At 40.2% G+C, this 27686-nt stretch overlaps 1 protein-coding gene and 1 non-coding gene across 23 annotated transcripts in view; both read right to left on the minus strand.

The window, feature by feature from the left end:
* The window catches only part of unm_hu7910 (un-named hu7910), a 53010-nt gene that overhangs the window by 18404 nt on the left and 6920 nt on the right, over positions 1-27686 (minus strand). For 4 of the 22 annotated variants that reach the window (XM_071328484.1, XM_071328485.1, XM_071328486.1 and 1 more), the window contains exons 2-9: positions 25537-25746; positions 24498-24542; positions 23438-23506; positions 20872-21063; positions 19017-19067; positions 17765-17833; positions 11351-11395; positions 717-785 (exon numbers count right to left, since the gene is read on the minus strand). In XM_071328484.1, the coding sequence (XP_071184585.1) occupies positions 717-785; positions 11351-11395; positions 17765-17833; positions 19017-19067; positions 20872-21063; positions 23438-23506; positions 24498-24542; positions 25537-25746 (750 nt within the window). Of the gene's footprint in view, positions 1-716; positions 786-4362; positions 5453-5497; positions 7465-11350; positions 11396-17764; positions 17834-19016; positions 19068-20871; positions 21064-23437; positions 23507-24497; positions 24543-25536; positions 25747-27686 lie in introns of those variants that run through there. The other 18 variants (XM_071328477.1, XM_071328480.1, XM_071328475.1 and 15 more) reach the window with 9 other exon arrangements.
* trnae-uuc (transfer RNA glutamic acid (anticodon UUC)) lies at positions 27528-27601 on the minus strand. Its single transcript has one exon. It is a non-coding gene; the product is annotated as a tRNA-Glu (tRNA).

Genomic DNA, 27686 nt, shown 5'->3' on the forward strand with positions numbered 1-27686 from the left:
TATGAAGCCATGATTGTCGAAACGCATCGGTCTTAAGGGGGAGTTTTACTGATCTTCAAGATACAAATCACAAGTTACTTTGCTTTTGGACTGTATGTCCAGGCAGTGTAGCACAACCCCATCGTAGTTTGTCATTGTAGCTCTATGGGATTCTGCCGGCCGGAAGTCACGCATACGTTTTTCATTCAAATATGTTCCTACCGTGATGGTCTCTGACCAAACACCACCACCAGACCAGAGAATGTGTGTACAGGTTGTGGGTCATTTCATTGGTCCTAATCTAATCCGAGCGCACCTATTCTACCCTTGGTGGCGTTTTAAGATGTTTTTATGATCAACTGAGAATATGTGGTCAATGGATGGTTAGCTGTAGGACAGGACAAATGCCTTTTCTGAAAACAAATAAGCCCATATGCCACGAGGGTGTCATTTGAGTGACCTTTACAGCCACCCTAACCCATTCTACACCCACTCGAACCGGTCTCCTAAACCCCCCCCAAAAGAAACAATACTGGTGAGGATATGTCCACAGGCATCTTTGACATCACATCCTCATTGTCGCTCACATTATGCATCTGTGTTTTTGGAGTAAGAAGAGCATGTCTGGGTATGTGCTATACGGAAGATAATACCTTGCTATATGCAATGTGAAGGGACATTTAAGTGTGTGGGATTCAGTGCAGGGACCAATCAGTCTCAATAAGGTGTGTTCTTACTTTGTTCTTCCACAGCAGATTCCTCCTTGGCTTCCTTCTGCACCAGAGAAACCGGCCTCTCCTTCACTCCTGTTCGTTTGGAAATGTTCATGTGGGCATGTGAAACATTACGTCAAAAAAATATCCCATTTCTCACCACCACACAGCTCTAGAATTTCCAATCCCAAAAATAACTGCATTTCACAAGGGTATCAATTTCAACTGTCAGGAATATGATTGATTTGAGAACATACATACGGTACATTTTACAAGAAGTGATAATGACCAAAGAGGAAAGAGAAAGGCTAATAGATGAAGTAAATAAATGACTGAGGAACATGAAAAGGAAATGAAAGAAGTCATATGAATACAACTGACTTGGGTTTACAGTTTGTTGTAACAGTGCCTGATCCAACAAGTATGGACATACTTCCATGGGCCATCAGTCCCATAGCAGAATCTATGGCATCTTCAACTCCATGACATTCTGAACTATTAACGCCCCCTCATCGTGTTTGGATTATTGGATGGATATTTTAAGGGGACCCTACACAGTCCTGGCCTGCCCTAAGTAATGTCAACGTTGACAGTTAATTAATCACATATCACGGCTGTTGGCAATCTGAGAGAATAGGTCACTACTACTACTCAAGTGAAGAACATATAATACATACAGTACCAGTCAAAAGTTTGGACACACCTACTCATTGTAGAATAATAGAAGGAATCAAAACTATGAAATAACACACATAGAATCATCTAGTAACCAAAAAAAGTGTTAAGAAAAATCAAAATATATTTTATATTTGAGAATCTTCAAAGTAGCCAGTCTTTGCCTTGATGATAGCTTCGCACACTCTTGGCATTCTCTCAACCAGCTTCATGAGGAATGGAATGGAATGCGTTTCAATTAACAGGTGTGCCTTGTTAAAAGTTAATTTGTGGAATTTCTTTCCTTCTTAATGCTTTTGAGCCAATTGGTCGTATTGTGACAAGATAGGGTGGTATACAGAAGATAGCCCTATTTGGTAAAAGACCAAGTCTATATTATGGCAAGAACAGCTCAAACGGGCAAAGAGAAACGACAGTCCATCATTATTTTAAGACATGAAGGTCAGTCAATACAGAAAATTTCAAGAACTTTGAATGTTTCTTCAAGTGCAGTCGCAAAATCCATCAAGCGCTATGAGTGGGCTCTCATGAGGACCGCCACAGGAAAGGAAGACCCCGAGTTACCTCTGCTGCAGAGGATAAGTTCATTAGAGTTACCAGCCTCAGAAATTGCAGACCAAATAAAGGCTTCACAGAGTTCAAGTAACTGACACATCTCAACATCAACTGTTCAGACGAGACTGCGTGAATCAGGCCTTCATGGTCGAATTGCTGCAAGGAAACCACTACTAAAGGACACCAATAACAAGAAGAGACTTGCTTGGGCCAAGAAACACAAACAATGGACATTAGACTGGAGGAAATCTGTCCTTTGGTCTGATGAGTCCAAATTTGAGATTATTGGTTCCGCCGAGTAAATCTACAGATGATCTCCGCATGTGTGGTTCCCACCTTGAAGCTTGGAGGAGGAGGTATGATGGTGTAGCGGGTGCTTTGCTGGTGACACTGTCCGTGATTTATTTACAATTCAAGGCACACTTAACAAGCATGGCTACCACAGCATTCTGTAGCAATACGCCATCCCATCTGGTTTGCACTTAGTGGGACTATCATTTGTATTTCAACAGGACAATGACCCAACACACCTCCAGGCTGTGTAAGGGCTATTTGACCAAGGAGAGTGATGGAGTGCTGCATCAGATGATCTGGCCTCCACAATCACCCAACCTTGGTTTGGGATGAGTTGGACCGCAGAGTGAAGGAAAAGCAGCCAACAAGTGCTCAGCATATGTGGGAACTCCTTCAAGACTGTTGGAAAAGCATTACTGTTGAAGCTGGTTGAGATAATGCCAAGCGTGTGCAAAGCTGTCATCAAGGCAAAGACTGGCTACTTTGAAGAATCTAAGATCTAAAATATATTTAGATTTGTTTAACAGTTTTGTTGGTTACTACATGACTCCATATGTGTTAATTCATAGTTTTGATGTCTTCACTATTATACTACAATGTAGAAAATAGTAAAAAATAAAGAAAATCCCTTGAATGAGTAGGTGTGTCCAAACATTGACTGGTACTGTACATATGAAACACGTTGGGCTTGGGCTACAACATATTGTATGAAAGTTGCCATAGATAGTTATTACTGCTATTGAAAGAGCACACACGCCAATTTGAGGAAATCTCTTTAATAATCAAAGTGGCTTGAGGACAAAAGCTTTACTTATCTGGCATCATTGCAATGTCAGCAATGACACGATTTAACAAAATACACCAACTTCATCCATACTGCCAGTACCTAGTGAGATTTTAGTTTCACCAAAGCAAGAAAAGGCCTACATCATATTATGAAAATACACCAAGGCTGTTTCAAACAACAGACAAACATAAAAACAAAGATTTAAAAAGGTAGTATTTTTTCTGTCATGCAATTTCTAAATATTAACTTTACAGCAGTAAAAAAATACAGCAAAGGTACCATTTACAACTGGTAAATGACAAAAAGAGTACTCCAAGAAGTTGGTATGTTGCACAAAAAAGGCATCATCAAGTCTCTAAGAAAAGAAAATGTAGCTACGGCCTTGTTTCATGAGATGTTTCAAGTAATATGTAAAGAAGTGCCCAGGCCATGCTGAAGATTCTTCAGAAAGCAAAAGTAAATCTTATTGTCATCAGACAAAAACACCTATCAAGTTAACACAAAACATTATTTAACCAGCATATAACTGAAAAGCAAGCAAAGAGTAGAAAAACACTCATTTGTTTCAATTCAAAACGAATGAAAGAAAGACAGCTGATAGCACACATTTGATAGTTTTCAATTAAGCATTAAGGCCTGAGGGGGTGTGGTATATGGCCAATATACCACGGCTAAAGGTGGATCTTAGGCACGACGCAACGCCTGGATACAGCCATTAGCCGTGGTATACTGGCCATATACCACAAACCCCCGAGGTACATTATTGCTATTATCAACTGGTTACCAACGTAATTAAAAAGAAATGTTTTGTCATACCTGTGGTATACGGTCTGATATACCATGGCTGTCAGCCAATCAGCATTCAGGGCTTGAACCACCCAGTTTATAGCACTCATTGTTTGAAAATCTGTGTGGCAATGCATATTTATGATAGCCATTTGAACTCACTGAGAAACACCTTATACCAGGGGTGTCAAACTCATTCCATGGAGGGCCTAGTGTCTGCTGGTTTTTGTTTTTTCCTTTCAGTTAAGACCTAGACAACCAGGTGATGGGAGTTCCTTACTAATTAGTGACCTGACTTCATCAATCAAGTACAAGGGTGGAGCAAAAACCCACAGACACTCAGCCCTCCGTGGAATGAGTTTGACAGCTGTGCCTTATACTAACATAAATATTCTGTTTCATTTTCTAATCTAAACAAACAATCACTTCAAGCCAATGAGCATACCTTGTCTTTAGTCTGTATATAATTCAATATCTTTTTACATTATTATGACATTAACACCTATGTTAGAAAGTGATAGGATGATGTAAAAATTTGTAGCAAAGTAAAAAATACAGTAAAACACACACATGTCAAAATTGCATTTTATTGCATTGTAACTAGTTTCAAAGTAGTGTATTCAGTGACTTGCAGGTGAAGGGTACAGAACGTACACTAATGAAAGAAAGACAGAAAGAAAGACTCACACACTAATGAATGCTCCCACAATTTTAATGAATGCTTCCGCAGGTGTATCTATGGGAGCATTTAGCAGTGTGCAGGTACCCATCTTTCTTTAATGATTATACAGTATGTATGCATGCATGCATGTATGTATGTGTATATATATATATATCAGGGTACATGTTGGACACAAGTGGAATCTCTATAACATGTTATCTGCTGGGTTGTACTCGGTGCATATTTTTCCCAATAAATCAATCAATCATTCGTATTGTATCATAACAATTTACCAAAAAGGGGAGGACAAGGCTCTGATTTGTAAGAACCAAAGACCAAAACCAAAGTTGATTATCACAGATCAGCCATAACATATTTAGCATTGGCATGAACGTGATTTAAATTCAGCGCCATCAATTATATTGGCTCAATTGTAAATCAATTCCTAGCCCCTCCTCAGACACATTTGTAGATCTGAAGGGGTTGGAAAGGTGTAGCAATATGGAAGAGAATCCATCCAGCCTATCAGAAGGGAAATGTGAAGCAAGCACTGCATTGCTTAGCTCTTTCCAATCCCTTCAGATCTACAGAAGTGCCTTTAGGGAGGAGGGGATAGTTGTCGGTTTTGTAATTGAAGGATCATCATCCTGTGAAGTTCCATTTCTTGTTCACCTTGGTGGCTTTAGGCTTCAGAAGGTCTCTTATAGCCATTATTTTTTCCTTCTTGTTCGTAGTTGTGAAGTTGTTTGCATTTTTCTCTGGCATCTCCTCTTTTGCCTGTTTGGCTCTTTTCTCTTTCACAACTCTCTCCCCATCTATCTTTTCTTTGAGTAGACGCTCTTTTTCTGCTCTCTCCTTCCCTGCCTTCGCCTTAGGTAACTGTTCTCTCTCTATCTTGGGTAATTGCTCTGTCTCAACCTTGGCCTTTGCAGTCTTTTCTTTGACTAAGTGTCCTTTTACCGCTGCTCTCTCCTTTTCTTTAGCAGCTAACTCTTTGGCTTGCTGCTCTTTCTCTGCTCTCTCCTTCTCTGCCCTCTCTTTGGCTACCCGTTCTCTCTCCTTTCCCTTCGGTACCCTTTCTCTCTCCATCCTCTCCTTTTCAGATTCCTTTGCTACCCGTTCTTTCTCTGCTCTCTCTTTGGCAACACGCTCTTTCTCCACCCTTTCGCTGTCTTCCTTTTCCTTCTTTGCGTTTTCCTTGGTTAGCCGTTCTTTCTCCAGTCTCCCCTTCTCTTTGGCTAGCTGTTCTTTCTCCAGTCTCTCATTCTCTTTGGCGGCCCGTTCCTTCTCAATCTTCTCCTTTTCGGCTTTCTCTTTGGCGGCCCGTTCCTTCTCAATCCTCTCCTTTTCTGCTTTCTCTTTGGCGGCCCGTTCCTTCTCAATCCTCTCCTTTTCTGCTTTCTCTTTGGCGGCCCGTTCCTTCTCAATCCTCTCCTTTTCTGCTTTCTCTTTGGCGGCCCGTTCCTTCTCAATCCTCTCCTTTTCTGCTTTCTCTTTGGCGGCCCGTTCCTTCTCAAGCCTCTCCTTTTCTGCTTTCTCTTTGGCGGCCCGTTCCTTCTCAATCCTCTCCTTTTCTGCTTTCTCTTTGGCGGCCCGTTCCTTCTCAATCCTCTCCTTTTCTGCTTTCTCTTTGGTGGCCCGTTCCTTCTCAATCCTCTCCTTTTCTGCTTTCTCTTTGGCGGCCCGTTCCTTCTCAATCCTCTCCTTTTCTGCTTTCTCTTTGGCGGCCCGTTCCTTCTCAAGCCTCTCCTTTTCTGCTTTCTCTTTGGCGGCCCGTTCCTTCTCAAGCCTCTCCTTTTCTGCTTTCTCTTTGGCGACCCGTTCCTTCTCACTCCTCTCCTTTTCTGCTTTCTCTTTAGTGGCCCGTTCCTTCTCAATCCTCTCCTTTTCTGCTTTTTCTTTGGCGGCTCGTTCCTTCTCAATCCTCTCCTTTTCGGCTTTCTCTTTGGCGGCTCGTTCCTTCTCAAGCCTCTCCTTTTCTGCTTTTTCTTTGGCGGCCCGTTCCTTCTCAAGCCTCTCCTTTTCTGCTTTCTCTTTGGCGGCCCGTTCCTTCTCAATCCTCTCCTTTTCTGCTTTCTCTTTGGCGACCCGTTCCTTCTCAATCCTCTCCTTTTCTGCTTTCTCTTTGGCGGCCCGTTCCTTCTCAAGCCTCTCCTTTTCTGCTTTCTCTTTGGCGGCCCGTTCCTTCTCAATCCTCTCCTTTTCTGCTTTCTCTTTGGCGACCCGTTCCTTCTCAATCCTCTCCTTTTCTGCTTTCTCTTTGGTGGCCCGTTCCTTCTCAATCCTCTCCTTTTCTGCTTTCGCTTTGTCGACCCGTTCCTTCTCAATCCTCTCCCTTTCTGCTTTCTCTTTGTCGACCCGTTCCTTCTCAAGCCTCTCCTTTTCTGCTTTCTCTTTGGTGGCCCGTTCCTTCTCAATCCTCTCCCTTTCTGCTTTCTCTTTGGCGACCCGTTCCTTCTCAAGCCTCTCCTTTTCTGCTTTCTCTTTGGCGACCCGTTCCTTCTCAAGCCTCTCCTTTTCTGCTTTCTCTTTGGAAAAGGATTGAGCAGCTAGTCTCTCTTTTTCCATCCTTTCCAGCTCTGTCTTCTTTTCTATCCTCTCTTTCTCTAGCTTTTCCTTCTCCAATCGCTCTTTTTCTGCCTTCTCCTCAGCTTCACTCTGTTTCTCCAGCCTCTCTTTCTCTTCTCTCTCCAACTGCTCCAGTTGCTCTTTCTCCAGCCTCTCTTTCCCTGCTTGCTCATGTGCTCTTCTCTCAGCCTCTCTTTTCTCTTCTTGTTCTCTTTCCTCTCGAAGTTGAGCCTCTAACATTTCCTGGGCTTTTTGGGCCACCTCTTGCCTCTTGAGTTCCAGAGCATTGACCAATTGTCTCTCTTCCTCCTCTTTGGCCAGTATACTCCTCACTTCAGCCAAAGCCATTTCGGCAATTTTTTGGGCTTCAATCTTCTCATGGATCATTCTCAACTGTTCCTTTAATGCTGACTTTAATTTCCTCCCAAGTTCTCTTGTTGGGTGCTCTGGGGGTTTGAAACTTGTTTTAAAAGGGCAGTATGTCAACACTCCTATTTCCCACTGCCAGTGGCACATGCCAGGAGGTTTGTTATTATTGTTATGTATGTGCCCCAGTATCTGTGTCTTCGCGATGTCCCTAACGCCTAGGAAGCTCCAATTCAAACTCCCATTAGACAGCTCCGCAATAATTTTTATGTCAAAATATGTTTGTTACTCACAAAATATGGATTTTTGCTGAGCAACTATCTTAATTTACTCCCGTTACGGCCGGTATGCACTTCCAATAATTCTTTTTTAAAAATTTTTATGTACAAGCAACCGAATAATTGCCTATTCGGCACTTCCAATGTATTGAGTTGTTGTAGACTTCGACCTGTGCTTGGGGGTAACGAATAGGCTTCTTTTTTTTGTTGGTTTCTTGTACATTTTTATTTAGAACTTTTAGGAAGTACATTAACAGCTGTAATGGGAGTAAATGAAGACTGTTGCTCAGCAAAAATCCACACTGTGACTAAGAAACGCATTTTGACATAACGCTTGCAGAGTTGTCTAATGGAAGTTTGTAACGGGGCTTCCTGGGCATTAGAGGAGAGCTGTCATAATCAACGTTGACATCTAACGCACAGATACTGAGGCCTGTTCTATGGTAACTCAAGTCTTATTTGAATTAGTCGCTACCTTTGTGACTCTTCACAATTGTCACACAAATTATTTGAAAATACAACATTTCCCGCCATGTTCATTTTGAAAACATCCAAAATTTGTTGGAGCAGAAAAAACTTTCTGAATTAAATCGGGTTAGGTGTAAGGTTAGCAGTATAGTTAGGTTAGTTTTAAAATCCGATTTCTTGGGGAAATTATAGAAGTTTCAGCTATTCAAATTCAAAGGCATCACTCTTGATGCAAGGATTATGGTGTTGATCTCAGCTATCCAAATCATGCTGTAATTGGGTATTGTGGTTCTGCCATGACTCTTTCGCGTGCATGCACTTTACCAATCGGCTATCTGATCATTTGAAAACATCTAACCTGCATGAGAAAAGCCATTGATCACTAAAGCGTGTTCACAACATTGCTAATGAAATTTAAGAAAAACTCCAACATGCAGGCTATAGTTCGGTGATGCTTTATTGTAACAACCAAACCAGTGTAGGAAATGTATAGTCTACAGTTATTCAGCCTCTTTTTCTTCTCCCTCCTTGAACTACTTCAAAACACTCTCTTCTCTAGCCTTTCTTTCTCTGCTTACTCCTGCGCTCTCCTCTCAGCCTCTCTTTCCTCTCCCGAGTTAAGCCTCTAGCATTTCCTGGACTTTTGGGACACCTCTTGCCTCTTGAGCTCCAGCATTCTGGCCAATTGTCTCTCCTCCTCCTCTTTAGCAAGAATATTCTCAGCCTGTCTTTTGTCTTCATGTTCAATTTCCTCCCCCACTTTCTCCTCATTGAGTTCAGCATGTAACATTTCCTCCCCCAATTTCTCCTCATTGAGTTCAGCATGTAACATTCATTGAGTTCAACATGTAAAAGCCGCCCAGAAAGCATGAGGCGGCTTTCTGGGCCGCCTCATGCTTCAAGCTACAGAGCATTGACCACCTGTCTCTCCTCAGGGTCTGGTCGGGCCGGGCTTAAAATGTTCACGCTCGACTAAAACTCTAATTTCCCTGCTATCTTTATTTTCTCCTGATTGAGTATTAATTTCTCAATTTCCAGCTGCAGTCTCTTCTTCTGGAGTTTGAGGACTTCCCTCTGCAGCTTTGCTACTTCTGCATCCAGACTGGATGGCTTGCTTGTCCTGCTATTACAATACATATGACAGATTATAGTTGATCAAATAGCCTTAGGACAATAGGCTAAAACAAGGCTGAGATTGAACATCTACAGTTTTCACCTTGTTGCTGCTGGTACTACGTTAGCACATTCCGGGTTCTTTTCTTATTACATGACATCCATGGTAATAAGTGTTAAGAAAACACACCGACCGGACTAGAGTTCAACATGGGAATCTTATGGCGGATGATTCCACAACTCTTCATGGAGTTGATTCATCCTAACAACTCACTCCAGTCATTTCAACACCACTAAATCAAACGAATCAAATCACATCAGAAAAACAAGGTTATTCAGATTATGGCACACATTACGTATTAGGATTAGAGGTCGACCAATTATGATTTTTCAACACCGATACCGATTATTGGAGGACCAAAAAAAGCCGATACCGATTAAATTCGCCGATTTTTATATATATATTTGTAATAATGACAATTACAACAATACTGAATATACACTTTTATTTTAACTTAATGTAATACATAAATACAATCAATTTAGCCTCAAATAAATAATGAAACATGTTCAATTTGGTTTAAATAATGCAAAAACACAGTGTTGGAGAAGAAAGTAAAAGTGCAATATGTGCCATGTAAAAAAGCTAACGTTTTAAGTTCCTTGCTCAGAACATGACAACATATGAAAGCTGGTGGTTCCTTTTAACATGAGTCTTCAATATTTCCAGTTAAGAAGTTTTAGATTGTAGTTATTTTAGGAATTATAGTACTATTTCTCTCTATACCATTTGTATTTCATAGACCTTTGACTATTGGATGTTCTTATAGGCACTATAGTATTGCCAGCCTAATCTCGGGAGTTGATAGGCTTGAAGTCATAAACAGGGCAATGCTTGAAGCACAGCGAAGAGCTGCTGGCAAATGCAGGAAAGTGCTGTTTGAATGAATGCTTACGAGCCTGCTGCTGCCTACCACTGCTCAGTCAGACTGCTCAATCAAATATCAAATCATAGACTTAATTATAATAAACACACAGAAATACGAGCCTACGGTCATTATTAATATGGTCAAATCTGGAAACTATAATTTCGAAAACAAAACGTTTATTCTTTCAGTGAAATACGGAGCCGTTCCATATTTTATCTAGGGTGGCATCCCTAAGTCTAAATATTGGTGCAACGACAGTGCTTATTTCACGAATGCGCTTGTTAAATCATCACCCGTCTGGCGAAATAGGCTGTGATTCGATGATAAATTAACAGGCACTGTCACGCCCTGACCTTAGATATCTGTTTTTCTATATATTTTGGTTAGGTCAGGGTGTGACTAGGGTGGGTACGCTAGTTTTTGTATGTCTAGGGTTTTTGTATGTCTATGTTGGCCTGATATGGTTCCCAATCAGAGACAGCTGTTTATCGTTGTCTCTGATTGGGGATCATATTTAGGTAGCCATTTTCCTCATTTGTGTTGTGGGATCTTGTTCTATGTTTAGTTGCCTGTCTGCACTATTCGTAGCTTCACGTTTCGTTCGGTTGTTTGTGGTTTTGTTAGGTGAGTTTCAGTTGATTAAAATGATGTGGAACTCTACTCACGCTGCGCCTTGGTCTCATCTTTACAACGATCGTGACAGGCACTGCATTGATTATAGGCAACGCAGGACAAGCTAGATAAACTAGTAATATCATCAACCATGTGTAGTTAACTAGTGATTATGTTAAGATTGATTGTTTTTTATAAGATAAGTTTAATGCTAGCTAGCAACTTAACTTGGCTCATTGCTGCACTCACGTAACAAGTAGTCAGCCTGCCACGCAGTCTTCTTGTGGAGTGCAATGTAATCGCCCATAATCAGCGTCCAAAAATACCGATTGTTATGAAAACGTGAAATCGGCCCTGATTAAATCGGCCATGCCGATTAATCGGTCGACTAATTTGGGTAATCAATCAATCTTAAATTTCATTATCAATACAGCGTTTTGTCAAGTTTAATAACCAAGAGGGATGCAAGCAAAGACAAAATTTGGTTGTCAGTGCACGTCAGGCAAAACAATCACACACCAACGAAGTTCACTTTCGTCTAACAACCAAATGCAACATGCTGATACCTTTTGTTCTGTTCTTTTTAGAAGCCACCTCTCCAGGACTCTCATCTGATTTGGGAGAGGAAGAACAGTAATAAAACACCAAGGACATTAGAGCTACTTCACAATAAAATTACAGCCATGGTTGATAGAATTCAGGCACCTTTAAAGCTGCAATATGTACCTTTTCGGGCGACCCCATTAAATTCACATAGAAATGTGAGTTATAGATCTGACACTTAGCTCTGACACTCATTTAAAGCAAGTCTAAGAAGCAGTAGATCTGTTCTATGTTCTATGCTTCCCATGCTTAAGTTTTGTTTTTGCATCTTTTACTTTCGGATTTGTACACCTGCTTCGAACAGCTGAAAATACAATATTTTTGCTTTTGTAAAAATCATTGATACACTTGCTTGTTTTGTCACAAACTGAAATTAGGCTAACTATTAGAAGGGCTTCCGAGTGGCACAGCGGTCTAAGGCACTGCATCTCAGTGCAGGAGGCGTCACAATAGTACCTGGTTCGAATCCAGGCTGTATCACATCCGGCTGTGATTGGGAGTCCCATAGGGTGGCACACAATTGGCATTTAGGAATGGATTAAAGATGTAATGCGAGTGAGTGAGTAATGAAATGGTTGCATATCCCAGAACCAATGTATTGCTGTGAGGGCTTTCAATGTTGTTCAGATGATGGATATACTTTTATAATGAATTATACGTCTTATTTATTGTCCTATCATGGTGGGACAGTTTTAAAATAAATTATACATTTAATTTATTTATTGTCCTATCATGGGGAACTACATTTTTAAAATAAATCAAATTATTTATTTATGATCCTATTTTAATGGTACGGTCCATGACCCTATACACCCACCTGAATGACCCAGATACTAAGGAGAAGTCCCTAACTGTTTTATGTGCCTGCTGTAAGCGGTCTGTATGCAGCCAAAATGAGGTCAGAGACAAAGAGCAGCACTGCCCCCTCAATATTCTGAGTCTCCTTGGCAGGGTTGGTCCTGCAAAGCCAAAGCCCCCTAAAGGGAGAGCATACTACACAAGGAAATTCTCAAAGCTGCTAATGAGAACCTTGACGACCTTGTACCTAGCCGGTGGGGATTCCGGTGGGGTGCCCCCACCCAGGCAGTGGCAGTGCTGGCAACACTAGCTGCAGTAACCCATGGGGAGGGGGTCACACTCGGACATTCAGAGAGGAGGTATATTGTGACCCTGGTGGCACAAAATCAAAGTCTGACTGCATGGAGATGCTTGGGAATATGGTCAATACGGGTGACCGTATTGTGGGTGTTTCAGTGAAAAGGTGTACATTTGACCTCCATCATCTAGGATGTGACAATGGTAAATAAAATCTCTCAATTTCTGCCCATTTTTTGCATGGTCTTGCAGGCCTTCTCATGCAGCTGCAACTGTAAGTGCATTTGTAAATCAAGACCTATCTTGAGTTGGGCTCTGGGATGGTGCAATTGTTGAGAATGTGAACTTATGGTTGTGTGGGGGGTATGGGTTGAGTGTGTGTGGGTGTATGTTGTGTGTATCCCACAACTGTTGCGAAGGAGTAAAAGATGTTAGGGACAATAGAGGATGATCCACAGCTATATATAATACAAATCGAGGTGAGGGCGATGGAAATGCATTTGGCAGTTGATCTACTTCAATTCGGTAAATGGCACTGTGTGCTCTTTTCAAAGGATGGATCCCAGTCGGTTCAGGGCTATGGGATACAGGGGGTCGAGGGTGGTCTGCCGGGCATTGGGATGACAACCCAACTCGGGATGAGGAGGGCTTTTAGCGGATGGAATAGTAGGGACCAATTGGAGGTTTACTTAGTAGCAATGCAAACATCATGGTACAGCTATATAGACACTCAATCATCATGTTACTTTTTAATGGTACGTTTACAAACATATATTTTGATAAAAAGAATTGAAAGTTGTGTCTCATTATGGTAAGTGGTGAAATAAGTATAGCCAGTTACAATTGTAATGGCCTAGCAGATAAGAAAAGACGATCAGTATTTACCTGGCTAAAAGAGAAGGAATATAATATCTATTGTTTACAGGAAACCCATTCATCAGTTTTAGAAGTTTTTGGGAAAAAGAACTGGGGGGGGGGGAAATATATTTCTCCCATGGGCAAAGAAATTCAAAAGGGGTGATGGTTTTAATTAACAATAATTTTGATCCAAATGTGCAAATTGTCCAAACAGATCCTCAAGGTATATGGATTATTTTAAATATGTTATTGGACAATAAACAGATATGGCTTATTAACATATACGGTCCGAATAATGATGATCCAAGCTTCTTTGAAAATATATATAAGAATTTATCAACTCTACAAGCAACACTAGACTCTATTATTATGGTTGGAGATTTTAACACGGTCTTAAATACCTCTATGGACCAGAAAGGAAATCACACTACAAAACTATCACCCTCAGGCACTTAAGGAAATCATGAATGTCATGGATATATTGGAATTAGTGGATATATGGAGACTTAAATACCCTGACCTAGTGAGATATACATGGCGGAGGCTTAATCAAGCTAGTCGTCTTGACTACTTTCTTATGCCATTCTCTCTGGCACCAAAAGTTTAAAAAGTGTTGATTGGGGACAGAATGCAGTCGGATCATCACATAATTGGCATATATATTACTCTTACAGAATTTCCACGTGGGCGAGGATATTGGAAATTTAATCAAAGTCTACTAGATGATAAATTGTTTAGAACTAGGACAGAAGAATTTATAACTGACTTTTTCAGACATAACATAGGTACAGCAGATCCCCGTATAGTATGGGACACTTTTAAGTGTGCCTTTAGAGGCCATGCAATTCAGTACTCATCTATAAAACAAAAGCAATTTAGATCAAAAGAGTCCATATTAACAAAGGAAATTGGAAGGACTAAGGACTAACAGTACAGTTAGATAGCAATAAAAACGGTACCAGAGGCACAGAATAAGTTAGAGGAAAAACAACAAGAAATGGAGGAACTTATTCAAGAAAGATCCAGTGTAATATATTATAAAAATAAAGCGAACTGGATGGAATATGGGGAAAAATGCACCAAATTCTTTTTCAATCTTCAATATAGAAATGCTACCAAAAAAATGTATTAAAACTTGTTACAAATGATGGAGTCACTCATGAATCACCAAATTATATTTTCAAAGAGGAATTAAAGTACTTTAAGAATATGTTTTCGTTTCAGGCTCCATCTCCACTAACTGAAACTAATTGTATGGATTTGTTTCCTAATAATAATGTAAAATAACATCTGTACAAAAAGACTAATGTGAAGGCCAAATTACAGAGGAGGAACTGCTTGATGCAATTGGGGCCTTTAAGGATGGGAAAACTCCAGGGCTGGATGGTATACCAGTGGAAGTATACAAAACTTTTTTTGATATACTCAAAGGACCATTATTAGCATGTTTTAACCACTCCTATATAAATGATAGATTATCAGACACGCAACAAGAAGGTCTGATATCATTATTACTGAAACAGGACCCAAGTGGTATATATAAAGATCCAGTCCATTTAAAAAATTGGAGACCTCTTACACTTCAGTGTTGTGATGCAAAAATCCTAAAAAAGTATTGTCAGATATTATTCATCCTAATCAGACAGGTTTTTTACATGGACGATACATTGGAGATAATATAAGACAAGTACTGGAAACAATAGAATACTATGAAATATCGGGGACACCAGGCCTGGTTTTCATAGCTGATGTTGAAAAGGCCTTTGATAAAGTACGACTGGAGTTTATATATAAATGCCTAGAATATTTCAATTTTGGGGAATCTCTTATAAAACGGGTTAAAGTTATGTATAGTAACCCTAGGTGTAAAATAGTAAATAATGGCTACATCTCAGAAAGTTTTAAACTATCTAGAGGAGTAAAACAAGGTTGTCCACTATCGGCATATCTATTTATTATTGCCATCGAAATGTTAGCTGTTAAGATTTGATCAAACAATAATATTAAGGGATTAGAAATCTGTGGCTTAAAAACTAAGGTGTCATTGTACGTTGATGATTCATGTTTTCTTTTAAAACCACAATTAGAGTCTCTCCACAGCCTCATAGAGGATCTAGATACTTTTGCTATCCTCTCTGGATTAAAACCAAATTATGATAATATTACGTATTGGATCACAAAAAAAATGCTAATTTAACATTACCATGTAGTTTACCAATTAAATGGTCTGACGGAGATGTGGACATACTCGGTATACAAATCCCAAAAGAAAGAAATTATCTCACTCAAATACATTTTTATATTAAGTTAGCAAAAATAGATAAGATCTTGCTACCATGGAAAGGAAAATACCGGTCTATCTGTGGAAAAATCACCCTGATTAACTCTTTAGTCATATCACAGTTGACCTATTTGCTTATGGTTTTGCCTACACCTAGTGACCTGCTTTTTAAATTATATGAACAAAAAATATTCAATTTTATTCGGAACGGCAAGCCAGATAAAATTAAAAGGGCCTATTTATATAACGAATATGAATTTGGAGGGCAGAAATTATTAAATATTAAAGCATTAGACCTCTCACTAAAGGCATCAGTCATACAAAAGTTATACTTAAATCCAAACTGGTTCTCTAGTAAATTTGTACGAATGTCTCATCCTATGTTCAAGAAGGGTCTTTTCCCTTTATTCAGATTACACCTGCTCACTTTCGGTTGTTTCAAAAGGAAATCAAAAGGAAATCATGTCCAAAATACCATATGTAGCTTGTTTTTGGTCACAGGTCCAGGAATGGCTGAAGAATTGCAACATTTGCCTAGAACTAACGCTACAGATAGCAATACTGGGTGATTTGAAAAGCCATAGTCAATCAATCAATAATATAATAATTATTTTAGCAAAAATGTTTATTTTTAATTTACAATCTGTAGAAGCTATGAGAATAGAAAGGTTCAATTATTTTGTGAAGCATCACAGCACAGTTGAAAAATATATGGCAAATAGAAATCCGAAATGGAGGATGTTGAGAGATAGATGGGTTGAATGGAGCTGAAGGGTGGGACTAATAAGATAAACAATGTAAAACATACGGGATCTGTAAAATGTATATAGGTTCGGAACTTTTGTGAAATAGCACAGTTACAAATAGAAATCAAACTGGATGGACATCAGAAATAGAGGAAAGACTAAGAACAAACAAGAGAGAACTATTGTAAAGTAGACTGTGTCTGTAAAATGTGTATAAGATGTATAAATTGAAGGTAAAAGCCGAAGTGTTTATTAGTTTACTCCAATTGGGGGATCGGTGGTAGGGTTTGCGGGGAATAATAATAAAGGTATATTCTTTTAAAAAGTCTGTATGTCTATATAGGTATGTGTATGCATATATGTGTATATGTATGCATGCGTGTATAGATATATATATTTACCCCAAAAATATATGGGGGATTGGAAATTATGCAGACAATTACATTGATGGAAGCAACATTCTTTCCACAATAATAAGCTGATCCACCCCTTAGAAGAAAAGAAAAAAAGGGAAAAAAAAGAAGAAAAAAAGATGTAACGCAGTAACTAGCAAGAAAATGTGTGTGAAAATGGTGGAACACATCTACGCAGTTAGGCATATGTGAATTATGTCAGGTATGTCAACGAATGTTATCATAATATGCCATTTAGCAGACGCTTTTATGCGTGCATGCGTTTTGCGTATGGGTGATCCTGAGAATCGAACCCACTACCCTGTCGTTACAAGCGCCATGCTCAACCAACTGGGCTACAAAGGACCACAAAGCCTATGAACTACTCACAAGTTAGACAATGGTGAGCTCTACTGTTAAACAACTACTCACACTAGTAGCTTTACAATAGCCACCCTCTTCATCCCCCTAACCCAAAATCTCTTAAGAATATTGAGAAATTAGACCCAAGTATGTGAAGTCGTCCTGGATGCAAACAAATTTGCTTTAAGGTGACCTGGAGCAGAAGGATGTCTCCATCATATAGGTGTCAACAGTCATGGGTTTTAGGTCATTAAAAATACTTTCTTTCTCAACAGACATCATTAGCATTAGGCCAATGTACCTCTGACTCTTGTCCATGCCCCACAGAAAGTTTGGGGCATGAATACAGGTGTCCTTATAACAACCACTACAGATTCAAAACTCAACGTCTTGAAAGTATGACTGATGATTATATTAATGATAAACCACACGCATTAGCAACACACATTACAATTTTCCTGACAGATTAAAACTCACTGAAACTGGACTTAAACTAAATATCAGTTAAAGCACCTTCAGGTTTGACTTTTTTCATAGCATCCACAGGCTTCTTTAAAAAAAAAAAAATGAAGAAAGGAAGAGCTTTTTAGCTTCATCAATGGTCAACAAGAATTGACTCATACAACAGACTCACAGACTCACCACCATTAAATAGTAGGCTACCTTTTGTCTTTTCTGTTTTTGGAACAGGAACCTCTACAATATTCTCAGCTGAAATTTTTTCAGGGGACAAAGAGAAACAAAAGTTAAGTGTGTGTCACATGAAGAAGAAGTGATCATGCTATTCCAGAGTGCATCATCAAACCAAAGTCAACAGTCATTCAGTCTCTGAAAACACATTTAAGTTCATCAAATACGTTGTGCCTAGTTTATGGTCTTTCATGTAGGCTTGTGAAAAAAAGTCCAATAAGACCCAAAAGTAACCAAACTATATATTATTATATATTTTTTTTAAAGAATGAGATCTATTCTGAACAGGGAACAACTTCAATCCACTAATGAGATTTAATTTTGCCTTACAACAGCCTGTACGAGTAGCAGATCGTCTTATCCAAGCGGTTAGGAGCATTGGGCCAGTAACCGAACAGTTGCTGGTTCAAATCTCAGAGCCGACTAGGTAAAAAAAGAATGGCTGATCCCTGGCTCTGACCCCACTCTTCTGAATGGAGAAAACAGATGAAAAGTGCGATATAAAATTGACGGTAAACAATTATCCAACCTCTATACCCATTTGAACAACAAGTTTAAACTCAGGCCTTGGTTGGCTACACACAAGACACAACTCTATCTTCTCTCTCTTCAAAATGAGAGGCAACAGTGCAACACAAGCTAATTTCAATCCCAGTTTTGACCGAGGTGTTGCATGAAGAGGCCTGCTTCTTGGTCAAAAACACCACGTGAGTGATACAATATTTCTACGTATGAAGTCTTCTACCTCTGATCCCTGACTGCTGCACTGTCCGTCAAAGGGCTGTTTAAAAATCCATGGTGCACACGCAAACAGAGTGAAGAGCCACAGTCCAGAGAAAGTTGATTCTCACACAAAGTGTGGCCATGTCATGCCCACCAGAAATCAATTTTCCAACTTAAACACACGTACGCACACACAGACAAATGATACTTTTATTCCCAAAGAGAATAAAATCATTCTGGAAAAGACATTCAAGGAAGATACCTTTTTTCTTGTCCTCTAATTATGTCAAAGGAAAGAAGAACCATTAGCAACAATGACACATATTTCGACACAGTGTGTTTTTTTTGTTGAGGGTTGGTCCATTTACTAGGCAATATTAAGGGTCATGAGTGAGTTTAGCAAAAAACTCAAAATGTAGGCCAAAGTCAACACGCACAGGGAGAAACCAACCGGGGGGGGGGGGGGGGGGGGGGGGAGTACCTTTTTTCAGCGTTTCCTTTTTGGGAGCAGCAATTTTGCCCTCTTTTTCGTCTAACATACAAACAAAAACAAAAAAAGATATTAGCCACAGCATGGACCATGTCGGAGGGGACTGTACGTGCCATTTCATAAGAGTGCAAACTGTGCATCATACCGCAAATATGACACAGTCGCTCAATCTATATGAAACAGAAAGAAGTCACTTATTCCTGTCATGATCCACTCCTGTACAAAAGGCATAACACTTCATCGATGACCATAATCTTTGATAGTGCCCATGTTTGTAGATAGTAGACACTATACATAAAATAGTTCCATCAACACTGCGAGTCATATTTATTAGACGGATGCTAAAACTTTACCTCACCACATAATAAACAAAATGCAGTGTTCAGATATTTTACATCAAGATATTAATAGACTAGTACTACATATTGCAATATGCCTACTTAAAATAGTTTTCCCCCCCCAAAAATGGCCTAAACTCTGGCCTATAGTCCCTCCAGTCTGGAACAGAAATACACCCACCCCCTCTTGGTCATCGTGACCTTCGGTAAATAAAGAAACTGAAAACAGAGTCTTAAACCCCTCCGTAAATACTTAGCACACATGGCTTAAAGTCAATGTGGACGACATTCCTAAACTCTGGGGTTCAGGCTGAGCTTTGTGGGGCTGTTTGGCAAGAGATGGGTGAACTTTGAAAACTTCTCTTCAATCCAATAATAACATGGTGGTTGATTAGCAGTTACAGTTTAACACACATTTCCTTCAAATAGAAATGCAAAAACGGTGCAGAGTTGCAAATCCAGTGGTCATTTGGTCATTCACAATGCATTTGTGCAAGATTCCAGCATCACGCCAACAACACACTCAGTGTTAGTCCTTTCCAGATGTAGGCCTAATACCATTGAGTCAAAGGAATTTAGACAAAGTAGTCATCCTTGCTAAACTGAATGAACATACTACTGCTGGGAAAAGCGAGGCGACTGCTAGACATAGTCTTAGAATAGACAGTGCAAATAGATACAGCATGTTTTGAATGAAGATCACATCACTACAAGTAGCCCAGCAAGCTAATCCAACAAAGGTGAACATTGCTGACATAAGCTTTTGAGGATAGAAAACGGCATGTACTGCAGTATCCAATGTTGCACTGCTAAAAAGGATACATGACATCATACTTTTTTGTGAGACACATAAACTGTGAAATACAACGTTATCAGAAGCCTGAACAGTGTTATGTGGATGGTCAGTGGTTGGTTCTAAAGATAAAATACTAAATTGACATTTCTGATTAAAGGGAATTACTGTAAGGCTTTTAAGAGTATAGATTAACTGATTACATTCAAATCCCTTTTTTAAAAACTTTTTTTACCAATGGTCTAAAAGCAGAAATGACAAATTCAGTTTAAATTACAAAATTAAAAGATTTAAATAGCACATAAATGATTAATTCAGCCAGAACAAAGAATATGTGCATCACAACAACGATGAGTAGTGCAAAAGCTTAGAAAAAGTGCAAAGCATAAAAGTCCAGGCCAATATTCCCAATGGCAAGCACCATAGCAGCAAGTCCAAAGTCGAGGAGGACAAAAACATAATATCCTCTTTTCAGACATTCTTTTCACAGAGACACTGTCCTTCCTTTGACACGACCAGCGCAATTTTCAATTTCCTCCAGTTAGAGTTGAGGGGTGAGGTGACCTTTGGGTGACCTTAGACCTCACCCAGTAGACTAGTCTCGTTCTGCTCCTCATGGATGGGAAGCTAGGAGTGGAACGCTCAGGAGCTTTTGACTACTGATCCTGTAGGTCTAATATAACGCCCTGAACCCCAGCACCGTTCTGGGACGTACCAGCATCACCCTCCTCCTCTGCTGTCTCACTCTCTGGATCCTCCACCTTCTCTACGGGAGGAGTGATCACGTCATAGAGAAACGTGAAGAAGCCGTGAAACCAATCTGAGCCCTCCTCGGCTAAAATACCGAAGATCTCCTCTAGGGAATCTGCGTTTTCATTAGTAATTTCACCGCCCTCTTTGGTCAAGCCTGACGAGAGAGAGGAGGAAAACAAGGGGGAAGAGAAGAGGAGAGAGAGGATAGAGGATGGAGAGAGGGAAGGGAAGAGAAATGAAGAGAGTGGATGGTAATGCAGGAAAGAGAGAGGCGTATAAGCGACAAGAAAATACCCCCTTTAAAAGTTGAGAGTGTAGCCGTCTGAAAGTGTAGAATTTTGAAATGTCGCTGTCAGCTATGGCAGAAGTACTGCAACCAATCCTGCTCAGTGTTTTTAGTCAGTCAGGGACAGTCATTAGTCCTTGTCTTTGATTGGTTAAGTCTTTATTAGTCCCTTTATTAGGCCACACAGGACAAGAGCTATTAGGCTAGGCATTATGTGAACTGGAAAGTGTCAGTGATGAGCCAGTATTGTAGATACAGTGCCTTCAGAAATTATTCAGACCCCTTGACTTTTTCCACACTTTGTTACGTTACAGCCTTATTCTAAAATGTATAAAATTAAAATAAATCCTCAGCAATCTACACACAATTTTTTTGCTACATTTATAAAAAATATAAAAAACTGAAATACCTTATTTACATAAGTATTCAGACCCTTGGCTATGAGACTTGAAATTGAGCTCAGGTGCATCCTGTTTTCCATTGGTCATCCTTGAGATGATTCTACAACTTGATTGGAGTCCACCTGAGGTAAATTCAATTGATTTTACATGATTTGTAAAAGGCACACACCTGCTATATAAGGTGTCAGAGCAAAAGAGAGCGCATGTCAGAGCAAAAGCCAAGCCATGAGGTCGAAGGAATTGTCCGTAGAGCTCAGAGACAGGATTGTAACGAGGCGCAGATCTGGAGAAGGGTACCAAAACATTTCTGCAGCATTGAAGGTCCCCAAGAACACAGTGGCCTCCATCATTCCTAAATGGAAGAAGTTTGGAACCACCAAGACTCTTCCTAGAGTTGGCTATCCAGCCAAACTGAGCAATCGGAGGAGAAGGGTCTTGTTCAGGGAGGTGACCAAGAAACCAATGGTTACTCTGACAGAGCTCTGGAGTTCCTCTGTGGAGATGGGAGAACCTTCCAGAAGGACAACCATCTCTGCAGCACTCCACCAATCATGCCTTTATGGTAGAGTGAACAGACAGAAGCCACTCCTCAGTAAAAGGCACATGACAGCCCGCTTGGAGTTTGCCAAAACACACCTAAAGACTCTCAGACCATGAGAAACAAAATTATCTGGAATGATGAAACCAAGATTGAACTCTTTGGCCTGAATGCCAAGCGTCACGTCTGGAGGAAACCTGGCACCATCCCTACGGTGAAGCATGGTGGTGGCAGCATCATGCTGTGGGGATGTTTTTCAGCGGCAGGGACTGGGAGACTAGTCAGGATCGAGGCAAAGATCGACGGAGCAAAGTACAGAGAGATCCTTGATGAAAATGTGCTCCAGAGCACTCAGGACCTCAGACTGGGTCAAAGGTTCACCTTCCAACAGGACCCCAACCCTAAGCACACAGCCAAGACAACGCAGGAGTGGCTTCAGGACAAGCCTCAATGTCCTTGAGTGGCCCAGCCAGAGCTCAGACTTGAACCAGATCAAACATCTCTGGAGAGACCTGAAAATAGCTTTGCAGCAACACTCGCCATCCAACCTGACAGAGCTTGAGAGGATCTGCAGAGAAGAAAGGGAGAAACTCCCCAAATACAGGTGTGCCAAGCTTGTAGCGTTATACCCAAAAAGACTCAAGGCTGTAATCGCTGCCAAAGGTGCTTCAACCAAGTACTGAGTAAAGGGTCTGAATACTTATGTAAAATGTGATTTCATATTTTTTCCCATATATAAAAATAAATCTAAAAAAACTGTTTTTGCTTTGTCATTATGGGGTATTGTATGTAGATTGTTCCCCCCCATCAATCTAATAAATGTATTAATAAGGCTGTAACCTAACAAAATGTAGAAAAAGTCAAGGGGTCTGAATACTTTCCGAAGGCACTGTACATGCGGCTGGTGGCCAATATTACAATCATAAGCAATATGGTTACGTTGATTTTCAGCTATATCTCAACAGAAATGTAGTGTTGTTGCAGCTGTTGTAGGAGTTAAATAACGCTGTGAAGAGGCTGCCAGAGGACTTCAAGCTCTTTTGAGCAGCACACTAAACAAAAGATTTACTTCTGAACAACTGTGTCCAGGAGTATTTTCATGGAACTATTTTTTGATGTGAAGATTCATTCACAGCATCAACAAAAATGTCTGGTTTTAAAGTCACACACTTGAGTTTTTCCCATCTAAGTAAGCTGTTTAGTTGATTGCACTGGTACTCAAACTAAAGAAACCAAGTCAGTCATGCACAAGTAACATTTACTGTAGAGGTCACAAAAAGGTCATTATTAAAAAAGCACTTGCCGAGTAGTACTTTGGCGTCCTCCACATCGAAGTCACCATCGCCATCTGCGTCATACGCTGAAAGTTTACCTGCGAAAAAGTCATAGATAGGGTCATGCCATAAAAAACATTCAGAGTACAGTCCTTTCCACAAATATGCCTATTCTTGGGCTATCCATGAAAATCATTGCGTGACATTAACTTCCTCTGTAATTAGAAACAGTTAATAACAGATAATTTGCTTTCTTTAATGTGATCCTCTGGGTTTTAGTGATACATCACTACATGCCAATGAAGTCATACTATGGTGCTCCGTATCATATTTACAGCCTGCATCTCAGCTCTGAATTCTTCTTACATTTCTGAGGGGGACATGGGGGGGGGGGGGGGAGTTGTGGTCAAGCTGATTCTGCTGAACTGCACAGTAGACAAAGCAGCAGCCACTCGACTCTGACTGCACTCTGCAGACATAGCTGTACCACAGACTGACTTCCTGTAGTTACACACACGGCCCGAGTGAGGTCACACTGACCACACACATTTATTCAGTACGGAGAACTGATCCTTTAAATAATCAGGGAGTTCACAATCACAGTAAAACTAAAACTGTTTGGGAAATTAAGTGAATTTTCTGGTCAAAAGGTTGGGAGGTGAGGGGATAAGAAAATGAAGCTATAAATAAGCCTAAGTAAGTAAGCCTTGTCTGAGCTGAAGTGACCCATAGGCTCATGTTTATGTAGCGTGAGGCAGCATGATGTACAAGTACGCCCCCTGGATAGGACGCTAGTCTGTCGCAAGGCCTTGATGAAATGGAGCTATACTTTCAATTCAAAGAATTCTGAGATATGAGAATGAAGAACTTTCAGTAGGAGTCAAAGGTGGATTTACAGTATGGTGCACGCAACATAGGCAAGCCAAGACAAATACGTTGTTACTGCATATTGTTAAATCATTACTTTGAGGCATATTATAATGTCAACTATTCAGAACTAATAACAGATAGAATTGAATATATTTTTGTGAAGTATGACAGATGGGTTTGAGTTGTTTGGTGATGCATGCAAGCAAAGACCATAAATACCTTGTAAAACCTCTGAAAAGTTAAAAGGGAATTCCTTTGCTCTCGCTGCATGCAAGATTAAGACACACAGGCACATTTTGTTTTTAGGGGTACCATCCAGATCAAAAGTGAATTAAACAGTGTCAGTATTGTGCCTATTTCACGCTACACATTAAATTGGTTACTAAATTATAATTTTTTACAAAACCTCTTACTAATATCAGTACTAATTCATCTTTCCCCTTAATTATCTTATTGAAAAGTTTAAGCAGTATGTCATGGCTTCCTGTCTGGTATGTGTTCCTGTCTAAACCACATGCAACATTTTGGTTTCTGTATGAGTCAGAGAAGGCATGAAGTGCTGTTCCTATGTGTCTACAGTAAGCTATGAGGACAGAACATCGTCTAGACCAGTGTTTACCAACTCCAGTCCCCCCAACTGCACACGTTTCTGTTGTAACCCCAGACAAACTCACCTGATTCAACTCACCCAGGGCTTGATGATTAGTTGACAAGTTGAATCAGGTGAGTGTGTCCAGGGCTACAACAGAAACATGTGCTGTTGGGGGTACTGGTGAACTGGAGTTGGGAAATACTGGAGTAGGGGGCTATACTCAATTTAGGCTAAACATGTACTGTAGCATACTAACACCCAATGCCCTATTCATGATAGAAAACCATTACCTGCTCTACACAATATATATCAATACAAACATTTAGTAACGTTGTGCATTCTTATCTTGAGAGATAAAACAAGGCAATAGTTGTATCAGATAAAGGTTACAGCCTGCCGATACTGTAGTTATTTGTTAAAACAGTAACCTAATAAAATAATAATAGCATTGGAATTACACTGTGGTTTCTTTGGGATTCATTGACATAAGCGTCACTCCCATTTGGAACCAGGTAGTTACCAATTGTGTTGAATTCTATGAGATAAGTATTGTTACAGCATAGTGTATTCTTAGTAACATGTAAATACCAGGTTCCAGCTTAAACCGGGCTGTAAAATAAAGCATTACTGTTTATCGTAGGAATGAGGGGAGGTCAGGTGACTCACCAATGACGTTGTCGTAGTCCACCAGGTCTAACCACACCACGGCCACGGAGCTCCACACCCCCAACAAAGCCAGAACCATGAACCAGGTGAAAATCTTAGTGCCGCTAAAACCACTAGCAGCACCTCCACCCCCACTAGCAACACCCCCACTAGCAGTAGCAGCCTCCGCTTTCACACCATTCTTATTCACCACTGCTGTGGGCTTCACCTCTGGAAAAGAAAGAACACAATGAGCATATGTCAATTATTCTGACTGGGGCACAGGGTACTGGACAGATTGCAGTCATTTTGGAAGATGTACTTGCTACGACTGTGTTATGTTGTTTTCTCGCCTTAAGGTGAATGCACTAGTGTAAGTCACTCTGGATAAGGGCATCTGCTAAATGTCTAAAATGTAAATATAATTTTGACTGGACTTTCAGTCATTGTGATTGACAGGACTGAAAGAAACAGGAGCCATTCTTAGCCCAGTGGCCTTCCACAGAGGCTGTGAGTTAGTGTGTGAGCAGATCTGAATAGAGGACGAGTGAGGGGGATGCTGAAGTGCGGTTAGAAAATAACCCTGCCTGGATCAAATGACTGAATGACAGAGGCAGGCAGAAGACTTAAAGGCCCCAGCCCATGACTAGTCCGACAGGCTCAACTCAAGGTTGCCCATAGTAGCACCAGGCAAGACAAGCTTTATTATGACAGGTAGGCCCAAAAGTTGTTGTTGTGCCTTTGAAATGGAAGCCGTCCCAGTATGAAACGTGATATTGGTTAACTAACTATATGAGGAACAAGGTGTATGAAACACCAAGACAGATCTGGTTCTCCCTGGTCTGGACCCCCCCCCCCCCCATTACCTAGACATGTTTAAAGTGAGACCTAGGAGGGGTATTCCACCTCTAATAGTAGAGGGGTAGTCTCAAGTTGGCATACTTCCTAGTGACATAGGCTATTCACACGAGGAAACTCCATAGGCTCGCAGAGAGGTGATGTCTGATGGTATAACTCGACATCATAGGCTCTTGTTCTGGATGTGTAAAGAAAGAAATGTCATACTCTCCACTATAAAATAACTGGTTGATTGCCTAAAGGTCATGCTGGATCCTCGAAAGGTTATAGATTTCTCTCTTGGGTTCTTCAATGAAAAAGTGTATGAAACAGAGATGTAAGATATGACTGCATCGGTCCACAGACCCTAAACCGATCCAAACGTAGCACGCATCGGACAGAAAGTTGATTCAAATGTTACGATTCGCCATTTGATTTTGCTCATATTACTTTCTTTCTACCTTCCGAAAATACCTAATCTTATCTGACAACTTATGCATCCTCTCCGTCAGTGTGGAACTAAGCATGTAACTGTGTGGACAGTCATTGATCTACAAGTAATTTTGCATTATATTTGACATTTTAGGCATTTCGCAGACGCTCTTATCTAGAGCGACTTGCAGTAGTGAGTGCATACATTTTCATAGTGGTGGAAAAAGTACTCAATTGTCATACTTGAGTAGAAGTAAAGATACCTTAAGTAGTATTTTACTGGGTGACTTTCACTTGAGTCATTTTCTATTAAGTATCAAGTATACTACTTAAGTATCAAAAGTAAATGGAATTGCTAAAATGTACTTAAGTATCAAAAGTTAAAGTATAAATAATTTCAATTTCGTAATATTAAGCAAACCAGAAGGCACAATTTATTTATTTACGGATAGCCAGGTGAACACCAACACTCAGACATAATTTGTGTTTAGTGAGTCCGCCAGATCAGAGGCAGTAGGGATGACCAGAGATGTTCTCTTGATAAGTGTGAGAATTGGACCATTTTCCTGTCAAAATGTAACAAGTATTTTTGGGTGTCACAGAAAATGTATGGACCATGTACACCATTTTCTTTAGGAATGTAGTGAAGTAAAAGTTGTCAAATTTTAAACAGTAAAGTACAGATACCCCCAAAAAAATAGATCTTTAAAGTATTTTTACACCACTGCATATTCATTTCTACTAGTCCCCAGTGGGAATTGAACCCACAACCCTGGCATTGAAAGTGCCATGCTCTACCAATTGAGCCACACGGGACCATGCCAAACAACCCTAAGGAATATCAGTAGCCTAGTCAAACTGCGCACCGTGCCCAGCTTCGCGCACTGACCAACGCTAGGTAG

The sequence above is a fragment of the Salvelinus alpinus genome, chromosome 10 (genome assembly GCF_045679555.1).
Source record: "Salvelinus alpinus chromosome 10, SLU_Salpinus.1, whole genome shotgun sequence".
NCBI classification, from domain to species: domain Eukaryota; kingdom Metazoa; phylum Chordata; class Actinopteri; order Salmoniformes; family Salmonidae; genus Salvelinus; species Salvelinus alpinus.